General features: G+C 41.4%; 1 protein-coding gene across 1 annotated transcript in view; it reads right to left on the reverse strand.

The window, feature by feature from the left end:
• LOC310998605 (serine-rich coiled-coil domain-containing protein 2-like) overlaps nucleotides 1-16,594 on the reverse strand; it is a 54,242-nt gene that overhangs the window by 7,829 nt on the left and 29,819 nt on the right. The window contains 6 exon segments of the mRNA XM_083988738.1: nucleotides 6,977-7,120; nucleotides 10,830-10,952; nucleotides 11,087-11,152; nucleotides 13,036-13,216; nucleotides 13,312-13,417; nucleotides 16,482-16,575. Coding sequence (XP_083844864.1) covers nucleotides 6,977-7,120; nucleotides 10,830-10,952; nucleotides 11,087-11,152; nucleotides 13,036-13,216; nucleotides 13,312-13,417; nucleotides 16,482-16,575 — 714 coding nt within the window.

Genomic DNA, 16,594 nt, shown 5'->3' on the forward strand with positions numbered 1-16,594 from the left:
TTAGAGGAGTTTAATTGGAGACACAGCCGAACTTTTTTTTTTTTTTTTAGGCTATTTACAGACCCCTGGATATGTTGTGTTATGAAAAGATGGGGAAGAGGCAGCAAAGGATGTTAGTGACTCACTCTGTCTGCGTTGGGGCATGCTGGTACGGGTCACGCCCTGGTGCTGTGCCTGCCACGGGGACAGCAGCGGGGTGGGCAGCACACCCTATGCAGAGAAAAACACAAAGGACAAAAGGCATGACGTACTAGAACACACACACACCCACACACACAAGCTCACAGGGTAAAAACGCACTCACAAGCATGAATGCAGTGTTAAAGAGTATGGATAGGACGATTAACAGGGACGGGAGGACATGCACACGCACACTGATGCACAAAAATGATAAACACTATGTTACACTGTTAGATGGGTCGTTCCTTAAGGTTTGTTAAAAAGTTATGAGCGCTGACTTCAAAATGTACTACAGAGGTTAAATAGCATGGCACTGTTCGAAACAAACACCCACCCACCCACATCTATGATTACAGTATAAGTTCTCCAGCAACAATTACATAAGGCTCTTGTTAACAGGAAATTGTTCAGTGCGAACATCAACCTAAATATTGCTCTCTACATCTTCTGCTATAGTATAGTATAGGCTATAGTATTATTTTTTATTTTCTCACTTTGTCTGACACAGTATTGAAGTTTACTCATTATCCTATAAACCATCTGCTACCTGGAGACTTCCAATCGTCTTCATGTTGTTTCTTCCTGGACCACTGTGGAAACTGTTTGCCTCCTACGCTATAATTGTTTAACTTTTTTATATGAATCAAATCCATTACCACGCTCCCTAGTGGTTGACCTAAAATCCGCTGAAGAGCACTCCATCAGAGGCATGGCACAAAAACAAAGCAATACTGGAAAGTTAAATAGCTTTCGTAGACCACATCAAAAACACTGCCATTCAACTTTTCCATCCATCACTGTGAAGGCTGACAGTTTGTGTGTGTGAGATGGGGGGGCACCAATTAAAGATAAAGTCACTTCCTTATGCAGTGACATCGTCACTGGTTGGGAATTTGGTGTACATCTGTTGAATGAGTTGTATATACACGGCTGCCAACAAAATTGGAATAAAATATATTTATTTACCTCTTCTCATGAAATGATAATGTGATTTGTTCTAGATAGATAAGATGCATATCTTCTCAAAACTTATAAAATATCACTGTGAAAATAAAACCACTATTTTCCAAAAATTCACAAACTTTATGGGCAACAATGCATTTCCCTGAGATCTTGGGCTACACAGTAAGATAAGATTATAACTCTGTGATAACATAACATATAATTAATTACAGAAAGACAGAAAGTGTCAAGTCAATGTTTATCCATTTACAGCATTTGTGCATCTGTGATTCTGCAGACAAACGTGTTCCTGAAAGAATACAAGCCCTTTGCCTATTCCAACACCTAAGCAATTCAAAGATCCCTGGCTCCTGACTGGGAGAGTCAAAGTGAAGGAGCATCAAGGCCACAGAGCGAAGCCGACAGACTGAAACCTTATAAAGTGCTATTCCTTTTCCTCAGATGTGGTGAGGACCGCCTCTCAATTCAACACTAATAGAGAAAAAGAGAGGCACCAAATCTGTCAGTGGGAAGAAGAAGCAGCAGAGATAAAAGTCGAAAGGGGGAAGGTAGCAACTTCCCAGCCGGTCCAGCCCAGGCTGTTTCAGAGGCCTCCTAGTGCGACTGCTTGAGGAGAGAAAAAGAATAAGTTCCACTGATCTGCTCTCGTCCATGTCCTCCCTTGAACACCAACAACTGTTACAGCAGGAGGTCTCGGTAGAAACCTCCCGTTGAGGCTTCATTTGCGGAGAGGAAAACCTTCGGCGATGAGAACAAGTGGGTATGTTGGAGGGCTCTTGAATTATCTGACAGTGTCTGGCAGCTTTATTAGACCTCCGCAGCAGCTGCTCAGCCTGTCAACTTTTTACAGTTCTTTCACCGCTGTAAAGGCTCCCCAATGAAAGGCCAACAGAGCTTCACAAGGGCACGGAGACAGAAATTGGGGAAATATAAAAGTTTTCTTTTTTTCATATTCCATCAATTTCATCAAACCTCTTTTATTCCTCCCTCAAAAGCACAGAGACCTTGGGTTTAATACCTGGTAGCTGACTTGCTTCCTGCTTGGCTCTCTCAACAAATTAAACTGTATACGAGTTTAGTTCACTCACAGCTCTTTCTTTCTTTGGCGCGGCCTGTACAATGGTGACAGCTTCATCTCTGACCAATTTTCACAAACTTCATTTTTTTCTATTTATTTATGAAAGAGCACAAAATTTCAAGATTTTATCAGTGTAAATGGAGTTTTTTAAGATGAAAATGTGCCTGTGACAATAGTTTACGTTTATAATGAGAGAGCAGCGAGTCATTGTTGTATAGTTAGTGCCTCCCTCTGTAAACCTGGTTAACTGTAAGAGGTATAATCCAGAGGTCAGGTGTGTAACCAAAAGGGTTACGCTTTATTTTTTTTTACTTTTTCATGAGGCAAAGGAGCTTAGGGAAAAAAAGGAAGAAGCAATAAAACAACAGAACAATAATTTCATCAGTGCAGAGTCCCGAAAGTAAATTGTGTGAAACTAGGCAGAGGTAGCAGAAGAATTTAAAAGTCATGGAAAAGTTGATCCTACAACCTTTTCATCAAAAGACAACAGTATTTAGAAGAAGCCACGATTCTGTGTCCCTGAATCGGCCTCTCTCTACTTGAATCCCCTAATCTGCTGCGCAGAGCCTCTCCTGGTTGCCCACAGCTAATACCTCAGGTCTAGCAACAACGTCTTACTTGACTGAGTTTGGCAAATTAAATCCTCACCTGTCCAAGATGACTCAGCTGTGTGAGTGTGTGTTAATGAGTGTGCATTTGTAAGTGGGTGTGTGTGCGTTTGCTATGCTGTGCCTGTGAATGTGAGGGGGGACGACAGCAGGATGTGGGTGGAGAGGTAATTTCAGGATCTAAAGGGGGGGAACTTGTTTCAACGTCCAGGTTGACACTGATCACTAACCCTGTTCAATCCTCCTGCCTCTTGCTTCCCTATCCTCCCTCTCCTCTCCCTCTCCCCCTCTCTGCGTGACAGCAAATTGATCTAATTACAAATGAAGTAAGAAGGAGAGAGGTAATGTCAGAGAAAGAATGACAGAGAAAGAAAAAAAATACAGGTAAATGAAGACCTCGCTGTAGCAAGAGAGGAAAAAATAAAAGTTAGAGAGCAGGGGTGATGAAGAGAAATACAGGGATGTGTGAGGAGAAAAGAGGAGACGAAGAGAAGAAGAGGATGTTTAAAAGGCAAAGAGGGAGTGGGTGGGTAGCTGTAATTATCCTCTCTGTCTGCCACTGATGAAACACTGCCTATTGTGTTGCCATTGTTTCACTGCTGCTGCTCATCTGCATGTTTGTTTATCTGGGTTATTAACAAGGTCGGCTCCCCGGTCCGCAGTCTGCTGAACTCATTGTTCAGTCACACTGAGTCTGCCCCGCACTCCTCGAATACCAGAAATGCATGTGGCACATCCCACATACACACACATATACAAACATGCAGACAATTACGACCTCCCTCTGTCTATCGCACACACACACACACACACACACAACAAAAAAACACAAGCAGACACACACGCACAAACACAAGGCTTCATAGTTTTCTCTTGTGCAACATCTGAAATGCCTGAAATAGTATTTGCTCATATTTTATGCTTTGTGAGCGGCAGAGGAGGCACAAAAAAGCATTTCTGCTGCTGTGATTGCTCTGGGGAGCTTTTCAAGAAGATTATTTTGCTACAAGTGACATTTAGGTAGTTTCTGATGTCATACTACGTGTGTGCCGTGCTGCGACAGGTGTGTCCAATATTTGTCTGCAGCCTTGTACATTGAGAGCCATATATTCAAACCATATTAAGAGATTTGTTGTTTTTTTCCTGAGCGCACTTTCTGGACCCAAAAATGAATTGTAAGCAGATTAAAAAGGGAGACTGTGGAAGCGGGTGTCCAAAGCAGTTGGTTGGGAAACGTTGCCAAGGCTAGGAGACGAGAACATCCCTGGTCTCCACAAACAGAGAAATTGATTAAAGCAGCTTACAAAGCAAAAGAGAATACATCAGCTACTTGAAGATGCTGCATGAATAATGAGCTATACAGCAGAAAATAAAGGTTCTTAAATAAACGTATCTGAAAGCCAAAAACTTATTCTCTTAATAAATTCAAAAGTTTAAACCGCTGATGTATATATTTTTAAAACATAGTTTAAGTTGTCGGTGTCGGCATGGCTCAACTCTAGGTCTTCCATGACCCAAGCTGTACAATTTAGCCTCTAGGCAACTGATAAGGCAACTTGATATCAGCATTAAAGCTTTAAAACGATTACAGCGTGTGGCCTTTGACATCAGTATTATTCTTCACTGATTCTTCCAGCGTAGCTTAGCGCTCAAAATACTATCAGAGGCCAAGAGCTACTCCACCGCTCTGATACAGCAGCACTTTATGCTTGTCAGAGGAGAGAAAAATCAACAAAAGAGATCAAAAGGTATGAAAACAAAGAAGATGACTTCATTTTAATAACTGAATGTGAGTGGGGTGGTGGGGTAATATCAGTGCAAGAAATGTCAAGGGCTATTGTAGTCAGAGATACAAACAAAAATAAAGATTATTGTGTGAGAAAATATGACAGGTGGAAGTGAAGTATTGTGTGAGGAACAATCCGAACCCAGGCTTGTTGAAGGTGCTAAAACTGTCAGTGATACCAAGAGCTTTGATGCCATCTAAAAGCAAGATAGACGGAAAAAGAAATGTCCCTTTCTCTCTGTTATTTGTTTGCTTTGTGCTCTCTTTTCTTGTTATCTTGTCAACAAAACAAAGCAAACAAACAAAAAAAACACACACAGCACAAAACTCACAGGTATCATTTTAGAGGAATTGTATGCTGTTTGTCCACACAATGAATGCTGCAAAACCCAGTTGCAGGAAATAGTTAACAATGTTAACCCGCAACAACTGCTGTGCTTTTTTGTCAAGTGCCAGCAAGGCAATATCTGAAATACACAAACATCATTTGTCATTATTCCAGGTCTCGGTAGAATTTATAGTTTAAAATAGGATGAATAAAAGCCATAAACTATCAGGCTGCCAGCACCTAAATAATAGCAGTGTCTGTCTGTCCTCTATGGAAAGTAGCTAAGGTTTGTCCAAAATGTAATTACAATTGTCGGTAGGTGCCTAAGAAAAACTTTGCTGAGGCAGATTGATAAGTCTGTAAGTCTCAGAACAATTGCATTAAGTTGATCACTTGATCACTTTAGTCAGTCAGATGGACCCCACTGCTGAGGTCTGGCAAAATATTAAAAATAAAAAAACACACTCTCACACACGCACAAAAACAAAACAAAAAAAACAAACCCAGTCTTTCTGTGTTTTGTGCTTTAGTGTGTTTTGATACACTAGATACTCCAGGTCACAGACAGATGTTCCCGACATGGAGATGATTCCCACAGAGAAAAGCGAGCTCTGCTTTGATAGTTGCCATAGCAACTGTTAAACCATATGCTCTTGTGTTAAGCAGGGACCCACTGTAGTTATTGAGCTTGCTTGTTTTGTCCTTTTTTTGTTTGTTTGTTTAACTCTGAAGCCGGAGCGTGCTACATTAAAAAAATACAATTTGACTAAACATTTCAACCAGCGTTCAGCACCCTACTGGCTGGGCCTCAGCTCTGTTATTCATTATTGAAAATATGTAAATAGGAGATAACAGTGAAGATCTCTTTGGTTTCGTTTTTGGAATTCTATTCCTTTCTTTTCTCTGTGTAACCTCCTTATACTGCTTATGTCTGCCTATTTGTGCATGTGCATGGGTGTGTGTGTCACCCTTTTAGCTAAAAGCAGGTCAATTATGGGAGTGTTTACTAGGCACCCTGCCTGTGGCACTCCTGCTATTGAATCAATACTTGGCTGCCACACAGCGTGCTATTGTGGCATGATACACACTGAACACCTATCCATCAAACCTCCACCTTTCTCTCTCTCCGTCTGCTTCTTCCCTGCCATGAATCTATCCCTCTTCCCCATCCCACCCTCCTGTACATCTTCTCCATCACAAACATTAACACCAGCCTCACTGCTCCCTGCTCAGCATAAGAGATGGATTTTAAGTGTGCGAGACGGGGAGACAAGCACACTGACAAGCTCATAAACCGGCTTCTATAGAGGGGGCAGGGTGTAGTCATCTCATATTTCAGACATGGCTGGCCACGGAGAGAGAGAGGCTGCAGATATCTTATTACACAATAATAGTGTGTTGTATCATTTATTTTATTTTTAACCTGCTTCCTTTTCTGCTTCCCCTGTCACACTGGTTAAAAGCCTGTCATTCTGTGGAGCAGTCAAATCCAATCAAGGGAAACATAAAAAGGCAAAAGCGAAAGGTACTGAATGCTGCCCCTTTCAATACAACACCTACGGTGCAATTAAAACAACCTCGACTCAACTTTTGAATCATAGCCATGGAACTTTTAAAAACCACCCACGTAGTTGTTGTAAGCTAATAAAAACTTGAACAAAAATGAGCAATGGCCTCTTTCAGCATTTAGCTGATTTATATTCATAAATAAAACTGTTGGCAATTCAAAAGTTTAATATTTCCACGCAGAACCAGTGGAATACTAAATCTTTTTTCTCTCATTTAGCAACATACTGAACACGTGCACTCGGATCACCACTGCATCCTGACGCGGATGTTTAAACTGTGAGGTCCACTAATACACCAGGTGAATGATGATATATAGAAACACCTATTGTTGAAAGAAGGTGAAACACACACATCCTACTTTTAACCAGTTACAGATTGTAGAAATCCTGCTCTGCAACACAAAGGTTGAAAGAGTGCTCTCATGACAGGGTGCGCTCCTCAGTGTCATAAATGTTTGGACTCACAGTTTGGCTGGGCGATCTCCCATAAGTCTGGGTGGCCTTGTCATAGTGATGCTGCACCCGTCTGTCCATCTGTCTGTTGCTCTGTCTCAGTGAGGAGGGAGCCCTCTGGTGGTGGCACTGACACCTGACCTGACCTTGAGCAGGCTGCAGGGGCAAGAACGAATCAATCAATAAAACATGTTTTAAAAAACACAGTAACACAATAACAGAGTGTTGTATTACTTCATTTACAATACACCTGTTACACTTTTTTTTCTCACACTTTCGCTGTCATCCTGGTTAAAAGCTGTGAAATCCAATCAAACAAGCAAGGGAAACAAAAGTAATGAATGTGTGACCTTTTAAAAGTAACAATTAAACCAACATTAATCCAACTTTCACTTTAACAGAAGTGGCAAGAGATCAAAAATTGTTATTATTAAATACGTAGTTTCTACATGAAAAAAAACCTGAAAATTGTTATTCCAAGATCTGTGAGAATTTTTTGTTAGGTTTCAGCAGTTGTTGCCAAGTGTCTGACCGAAGCAGTAAAAATAACAGGGAAACTATGCACATGGTTGTCATAGGTAATAAAATCTTGAGAATATCACCTACAGTCACATGAACAAAAACAAAAGAGCAGCAATTTCAGAATTTGTTTGATTTAAAATTTATTTCAAAGAAAAAACTGGTGGCACTTCAAATTTAATCCAAGCAGAAGCAGAACAAAAGGACCAACTGTGATTAAAACATGGAAGAAACTGTGAACGACCAAACACACGTTGTGATTTTAAGTGACTGGAAGGATAAAAAAAACCAGTCCAGATTGTAAATGGCTGAAATTGAAAACCCCTGCAGTGAATTAGACTCACTGACATTCACCTTACATACATGCTCACTCAGTATTACCTCCCTTTTCATCAGTTTTACTCACTGATGTGAGTTAAAACATGAATCATCTTCTTTAAACTCAAACTCGATCCAACACTGAAACAGAATATCAGAGCAACTTATGATGTGCATTAAATCATTCTGTAAGTGTCTGTGCAAAGAGTTTAGTAATGAGTGTCATTACATCTCTCTTATACGTGAATAAATAGCCGCACAACTTGTACTTGGCTGCAAAGATTTTGGCAGAATCCAACAGAAATTGTACTTTTTTGCCAGGCTTGGTGGAAACTTCAACGCAGCTCAAACAAGAGGAGCGTATAATCATCAACAGTCTGCCTCAGCAGCGGTGGAAAGCAGCATCCAAAACTTCATTCTGTCAAGTAGGACCGAGAAATCAACTTTCTATCTTTCATAGCTGCACTTTTCTCTTTCCCATTATTTCATTTTCTCTCCCAATCTCTGCTCTCGGTCCTGCGAACACACACATACAAAGACACAAACAGACACATACACATGCCGTATACTTTCTTTTGGCCACACACTTTCGTTTTCTTATTACTTGATCATGTTCAATTCAGTCAGCTGTTCCACTCGTCTGTCTCTCTGAAGTTTCTGTGCAACACTTCACACTTCCTTGTTTACCTGACTCTTAACCAACAGCAGTATTAGCTTTTAATCAATTTCAAGCACAGGCAGGCGATCGAGAGGAACTTTGCCCTTTTGACCTCAAGATATCATAAGAACATACACACAAACCACACGGCCGGCGATCTTCAAAGACCCTCAACTAGTTTTGTTCTAACTGGCATTTTTTCAGTACCAAAAGCTACACATTCATGATCCAAGCCTTGTGTGTTTGTTTATTTACGGTACTGCAGGGACACCAGAGGCCATGAGAACACAAACAGAATACTATTTCCTTTTAACCGAACGTCAGGTGCCCACATACTGTAGAGCTTCAACAGCAGAGTAAATATCCCTGTCTCCCTCTTATCTTCTCGCTACTTCCCCCAACATCTTTACCCTTCCAGGCCTCTACATTCATTAATGTCAGGCACGTATCTGAAAATATGTTCCAGCTCGTTCTCACTCTTGTCCCTTGTTGAAAGTGAGTGCGCAACAATATTGACGCCCGGCCTACGAAACCTGCTGTGGGTGGGTGCTAATTCTAATTGGAGGGATGGCATGCAGCGGGGATGCTGGCTCACAGGCCCGGCTTTGACATTTTGGTATTTCTCGACACGGCGGGGATTTGAATAATGTCAGCCAGGTATACGAGGCATGTTTGGTTAACAAGGGAGCCTGGTCAAGACAGTGATGTGTGTTAGAGAGAAGATGGGAGCCGGTTAAAAGTGAACAGAAGAGAGGATATTGATGGGAAAGTGCAACTGTGTGAGTGCACGTGGGAGTTCAGCAAAATACCCTGCAGACTCTGAACTCCCACTATGATGAAGTGAACTGCAGTGTGTCTTCACTGATCACTAGAAAGCCGAGCGGTGGATGTGGACAACATGTAACAACTTCCACGCTGAATATTTTTTCTCTGTCCCTCACTTTCTTCACAGTGCTTTAAAGCAGAGGGTGAATACACTCTTCCCTTATTCCACTCCTGCTCTTCCTCTTTGTGAAATCTGATAAATCTGGAATTGGTGTAAACAAAAGATAATGGAAGGTGGTCGTTGCGCCCAGACATGCTAAACTACTTCAGATCTATCAAGAGAATTGGTGCCAAAGATGTGAACTACCTGAGGAGGCGCCTTGTGCTTGCTGAACTCAACATGAATGAAAGCAATCAGCAAACATGAGCGCTTGAGCTATTAGAGCTCTGCTTGTGAACAATCAAAGAATACACACCTAGATCCTACAACACACAACTGAAGATGAGTCTGTATTGATATTCTACATACCGCAGAGACATTCACAGTGTTTCGGCCTTGATCCTATAACTATATCGAGAAGCACTTCCTCAGAATTAATACCTTTGCTTCATATGATAAAGAGGACGGTGCTATCTGCTCTGCCATTGAGCTGATTCACAATAGCCCTTAAAGGATAGCATGCAATAAAATAAAAAAAAGCTACACTTAACTGTTAAACCAACAATCAGGTATCAACTGCAGGAATGACTCCCACACATACACATAACAACAGTTTAGGTCAATGCTCATGGTTGGCTGGGAACTGCTGTTGAATCACGGTAAACAACTGACATCATTGCATCATGTTTGCATTCTCCCTGGTGTCAGCCGGTTTCATCCCTTTATCTGTTTGTTTGTTTCTCTCCCACCCTCCCTGCTCACATATACAGTGTTCTTCTATTACATCTGCATTTCCAGTGTTCTCATCTACAGGTACGTTATTTTCTGTTCGTGTTGACAGACGACAGAACAAGTGTGAAATAACAGTGACTGAAACTACATGTTGACTGAAAAAGCCATTTCCAAACTGCTGCTCTGCACTGCTAAAATCCAGATTTCCTGATCACATGAATTAAAGACTTTGATTCCAGCTATATTCACCTTTTATTCTGGAGAATATTGGAGGTTGTTTAGTCTCTCAAACAGAGCACAGCCTCGGTCTAGGTGATAAACTGCTGCTCCACCTCTGCAGACCTCTGTAACACTGCAGACTGTTACTTACTACAGTTTACTTACAGAAACTGTCTGCGCCAAGTCATTTAGGAATATCACAGCCAATGTGGGAAACTCCAAGTCAATGACAAGGCATTCGGCTGACTGGTGATGGAGCTATGATCTCTCAACTCTATCTGTCTATCAGTCAGTCGGTTGTGAGCTGGTCCCATTGTTGCAGCCAAGCGAAAAAGATCCAAGATCTGTCTGATGCAGTTTCTCAAAGATAGGACAGAGGCACAATGCACCTCTGGCACCAAATGGTTACTCTGCAACTATATCTCCTCTCCATTGTACACAATCCCCCTTTTTCAGACTTTTCCCTTGTATTAGTCCTGTTCACACCAGCTCACCATTTGTTCCCGCTGATGTTGTTGTTGTAGCTGTTGACACTGCAGTGTGAGCTGAGCAATGGTCTTGTCTCGACTCCTCAGCTCCTCTCTGAGCACCTGCACTTCCTTAATCAGCTCTTCCAACTGAAACCACAGACACATATAGATATATATATATATATATACTAGAAAACTAAAAAACATATATATATATTTATACTGTATATATATTTATACTCACAGCATAGCCAATCAATCACCACTGTAAAGTTATTTACCTGTGATGCAGTGGTATTGTCTTCAATGTCCTCAGGAGCATCTGCTGGAGAGTCTGTATCCCCGAGCTGGAAACAAACAAAATACACACACACACCCATACACACACACACACACACACACACACACAGGAATGGGCAAACACAGACAGAGTACACAGTGAGCTGGATCAATGACAATTGCCTTAGGCATGCCGCAAGAGCAATATTTTGCTGTGGTGGAATAATTTTGCTCTCTAGCACATATACTTTGTTGACCCTGAACTGTCAACCATCGATGTTAGATACCTGCGGCAGAACTGCTGAGGAATTCTTTTAACATTCAATACATTTATTTGATCTAGAAAATACATCCTCACTTGAAAGGCTACTTAACTAAGTGCTGCTTTTCATCTCTGAGCATTCAAAGCAACATTTTAACAACAAACAAAATCCTCTGATTGCTTTTTCTATTTCAATTAAGATGATGAAATTACAAAAATGTCATGGTTACACCAGGTGACGTCTTGAAATTGTGTGTTTGATCTGGCCAAGTGTCAAGCCTGTTCTCTAACTGACAGGAAAGAGAAAAAAGAAAGTGAATCATTACGGCTGATAATCTTCTTGTAGGTTGTTTTTCGTTTTATTTTATTATAAGATTAAGAGTTTTTAGGGAAGATTATCAGAGTGTTGTTGGAAAATATTCTGTCAGTCATCTATCTGAAATTCACTAAATTTCTCCTGCTCATTCAGGTCACGTAGCCCAATCCGGAACCAATAAGCACAATGCATTTTGCTGCATGTCTGACTGTTGGCAAAAGGAAGCAAGGATCAATTAGGATTCAGTACGGCTGGAGGCTCCTTTTACATTCACTGTCATGAGTTCAACATCATATAAAAAAAAACACAATTAAGAACATGGTTACTAATGGGCCAACTGAATCTTTTCCCCTCTTCAGGCTATACAGCTAAAGCGTTTGTCTAATTGCAGTGAGCACAGTCAACGCAGATGAAGGCAGACGTTTGATTTAAATGCAAAAGCCGATATCACTTTTTTTTAGCTGTAGAGGGCAAATTGAGTCAAGTTATTCGAGATGATTTCTCTTTACAGAGTTTGCTGTGTGAAATGAATCTGTGCATTTCTGCAAATGACTAAATGAGAACATGTGATTTAAAGGAGCGCATGTTTTTTTGTGTTTTTGTGTTCATCTTTTATTTAAGTACACACTTCTAAGGCTGACATGTTTTATTTCTCTCTTCTCTATCGCTGTTCCCTGTGGATTTCTCCAACTGAAAGAGATTGACCTGTTAAGTGGTCAGTTTCACACAAGCACAAATAAATACATGTAAACATGCATTTCTGAATAGTGTAGCCTACACAGAAAAGAGAATAAGTCCCAGAGCATCTTATACCAAGTCTGCTGTCAGACTGGTACAGTGAACTAAGGCCACTGAAAAGCATTCCCTCTTTTTACCAATAAACATCTTAACATCTTTCTTAGTCTATACAGCATCTGTGTGCAATGCAACAACACTGTGTGATGAAATTATTTATTAAACTAATGTAATTAAACATTTAAAACAGTTTAAATGCTGAAGGTGGGACCATATTAAGAATTAAAAATAGCTTTGTTCAGTTTTGTGAGGAAGTATTTATTGTGTCAGGCATGCCGAACACCTGAGATGCAGTGTACTCCTTGGGGAGATTATTCTAACTGCATGGCCTAGTTATTCCACCAAAAATAAAAGCCTGGATTGCTGACATTATGAGCATTAATTTGTGTGTGTGTAATCAAAGGTTGATGCAGAAGCATTGGAAGGATGTAAACACACATACACAATATGTACTGAAATGTGTTGCTGTCCTATAATAATGGTGCATATGTGTCTGATGTGAAAGTGTGAGCACGTTATGGTACATGCAGTACACAAGTTTGTGCTTATTTGTGTGTTTCTGCAGATGTGGATCCAACCTGGAGTAATGTTTTGAGCCTGAGCAGCTGGTTCTTGAGCGAGCTACAATCTTGAGTCATGTGCTCCAGTGTGAAGTCGTCCAGCATCGCCATGTAGCCACGCTGCCTGACCTCAGAGGGGGCGGGCCGAGAAGACATCCTCGAAGACTTGAACCCATCGTAGTGCTGGAAGACATGGGCCCTGAGACAAAGACAAACAGTGAGTGAGAGTCAGATGGACAAACTTTATGATTCTTTTATGGTAATATTTCCTAATCTTTTTCTATTCTAACCAACCTGCCATCGTTGTGGAAGTGATCTGGTGCACTCCAGCGATGCTGCTTACGCCGCTGTCCCTGCCCCTGCCGACCGGCTCTCTCTGAGTGGGACATCCTGTCAATGTCTACATAGGAAAAAAAGAAATTAGAGCACAGTGACCCAAAAAATGTTGAAAAATCTAGTTTTGGTGATGCTTTGAAATGCAGAAAAGCATCTACAATAGCTTTGTTGAAGTGAAACTAGCTCATGATTGTTGGTGAAGATGAGCAGTATAATGCAAAGGGTGGAATCAGTTTTTCTCTCTCTTTCTTCAGCTGTTGCTCACTTTCACCTCAACTCTGAGGTGAAATCGCACAAACACACACACACAAAATGCACAACAGTGAATTTTTCATACCTTGTGGTAATGAATACTGCTCTGTGTATTTCAAATGCTCCAGAATATCTGCATATAAATCATGATCTGATCCATCTCATTCTTTATTTTTCTGAGCTATCTGCACCATCAAATGCAAACACACCGTCACACAGACGGCGACAGGCCGTTTCATTTTCGAGAAGCTAAAAGGACACAGTATTTGGCAATACTCAATAGCATATAGCCATGAAATGAACCATGACCGCAACAAAATTGACAACTAACAGAGCGTGACCCCCCAGGAAATCAAAAGGGGCCTTGACTTTCTATATACTTGACAGTCTTTGGACAGAGAGAAAGCATGAAAAAGAGAGAAAGGGAAAGCTAGGTAAAGAAAAACTGGCAGACTGAAAGACCCAATTCAAGGAATTCAGCAGTGGTGTTTAAAATACTTTACCCTGAGTGTCACCTCATAGCACAGGAGCAGACAGGCTGTTTCATACTGAACTGCTACATTCCAGAAAACGTCTCCCTTTCAGCTCAGAAAAACGTCCTCTAAAAAGTGCTACAATGGACACATATTCCAAGTGGGAACGAAAAATCCATAATGACAGAGAAACTCAAGAGACGGAGAGGAATGACTTCTTGTCCAGTCAGCTGGTGAGCAGTTAAAGGGCCAAGGAGAGGGAGAGAGAGAGAGAGAAAGAAAGAGAGTCAACCCAGTTCCCAGACCGCCTGGATCTGCGTTTGTTGACAGCCTTGTTTTTCTGGGAACTCCCTAGGAACTGGAACTGGGAGAGAGGACTGTGGTGAGAGAAGCAGCTGAGGTGACTGGTTTTAGTCCAAAGCTAGGAAGTCACCAGCTGAGGCAGGCAATAGAGAAAAGCTGGGGCCTCTCTCCCGTCAAGGACAGCTGGATGAAAATACAACACAAGACCCCTTTCTACCCTCCTCTTTTTTTTTTTACTCCTCTTCTCCCCTTCCCCTCTCTTCCTGTTTTGTGGCAGAGCCAGGGTGTCTTTTAGGAGGGAGGAAACACCCTTCCGAATCCCACGTCTCAGGGCCGGCCCCTGTGGGCTGGACTCTTCGGCCGGTGGCTCTGTCTTTCACACCACTTCTCGTGACACTAGCCATGACATAGAGAGCTATAAATATGGTCGCTTCCCAAAAAGGGAGTAGGATGGGACGACACTTCAATTCACATTCCTCCGGAGTGAACATTCCTTTCCCTCTCTCTCACTCTCTGTCTCCTACTCTCTCCAAAACAAGGAGGTCACTGTTAACAAATTTAAGAATGATACCAGGGTTATAAAGCTGCCTCAGTAATGGACATCCAGTTACAGGTTTATTAGGTCCGCCATGCTAAAACGAATGCGGTCCAATACGACAGACCTGCAACAAATCCTCCCTTTTCGAAGTTTGTATTGCTCAATTTCTGCGGTGGTGAGGTGGTTTTAAAGAGGAGTCGATTCAACTCTATGGTCACTTTGGGGGTTTTCATTTATATGGGTGAGGATAGACGAAATATTAGAAAGTAACAGCTCTCAGTGTAAGAGGGTACAGTTCAACAGCATCACTACCCACCGCCTCCAAAATGGCCATAAAGTTGAATCAACACAACTCTTACACAGTTTCAACCGAGGCTTGAACATTACGACTTTCATAAAAGGCAGAATTTACTGCAGGGCTGTTGGATTATTACTACATTACTCTGTGTGTTCACTGTGTGGTCATGGGGGGGCGTGTGCTTGCAGGTGAACATGTATGATCAACATACGCCCCCCTCTGTGCATGGTATATTGTGGTGTTGTCTTGTTAGTAAATATCAAGCCTGTCATTCCACATTACACTAGTGCATTAAACACATTATCCATAAACGGTGCTGGCTTCAGAAGGGAAAAATCACTTCATAGAGTGCGTTATATTTCATGACAGGAGAGGTCAATACTCCACATCCCTTCCTCTCCCCTCCCCCTCCTGGATACAACATGTGAGACACACTAACCGATCCTTAATAAAGTTATCAATACCATTACCACGGTGTAATAATGTGATCTGATTACCTTTAACGTCTACAAAGAAGCTATTTTACTCAGTTTTAATGAGATTGGTACATGATTACATTCACAAAGTGGAAATGGGTGTCAGAGAAAATGACTTCAGTAGATATGATATCAAGATGTGAGTGTTAATGTGATGTGTGAACTTTTAGCTATTAATGTAATCATGCTAATCCTACACTGCTGTTGTCAAGGCAATCAAATGCAAATTCTGCTCCTACTAAGCCTCTTTATATACAGCATAATGTATATATACGTATACTGTTGTGCTGGTACCATATGCAAGGATGTGTGCATCTGTCCATATAACCAGAGCCAGGCAGCTGAAGAAATACTGGTGTACAATGCCAGTTGTGCAGTAGCAGGGGGGTTGTAATTTAATAACTATTCAGCAACCAAACACTGAGAGACTAACAGCACATAATAGACAACAAGGTGTCCGTTAAAGGATTTTAATGGATGTTGCAGAGGCAGAATCTTCACCCAAGGCAAGGTAGGATCTAAGTTATTCAAGCCTTTATACGCCATAGAATGATACTGCTGAAAATAGAATTGGTAATGCATTAATTTACAATTATGATCAGACCCGTTTTGCTAGAGGTGTCTGCTTATACAAAAATAATGGACAACTTCCAGCCAATAAAATGGAAGCATGTGTCGTGGCCATAGAATAACCTCAGAAATTTGAATCCTGTGTAAGGATGACAGCAATTACATGAGGTGTTGTGTGTCTGTGTGTGGCTATATGTGTATCTTATGTATGTGCTGACCATGCACGCCATCCTCCGGGAGGTCCACGTCTAGCATGAGGTCGTCATCATCCAGCTCTAAAGTCCCCCGAGGGTCCAGGTTGTTCAGGATATCCTGAGAAGCACACACACAC

This window comes from Trachurus trachurus, assembly GCF_905171665.1.
Source record: "Trachurus trachurus genome assembly, chromosome: 15".
Classification (NCBI taxonomy): Eukaryota; Metazoa; Chordata; class Actinopteri; order Carangiformes; family Carangidae; genus Trachurus; species Trachurus trachurus.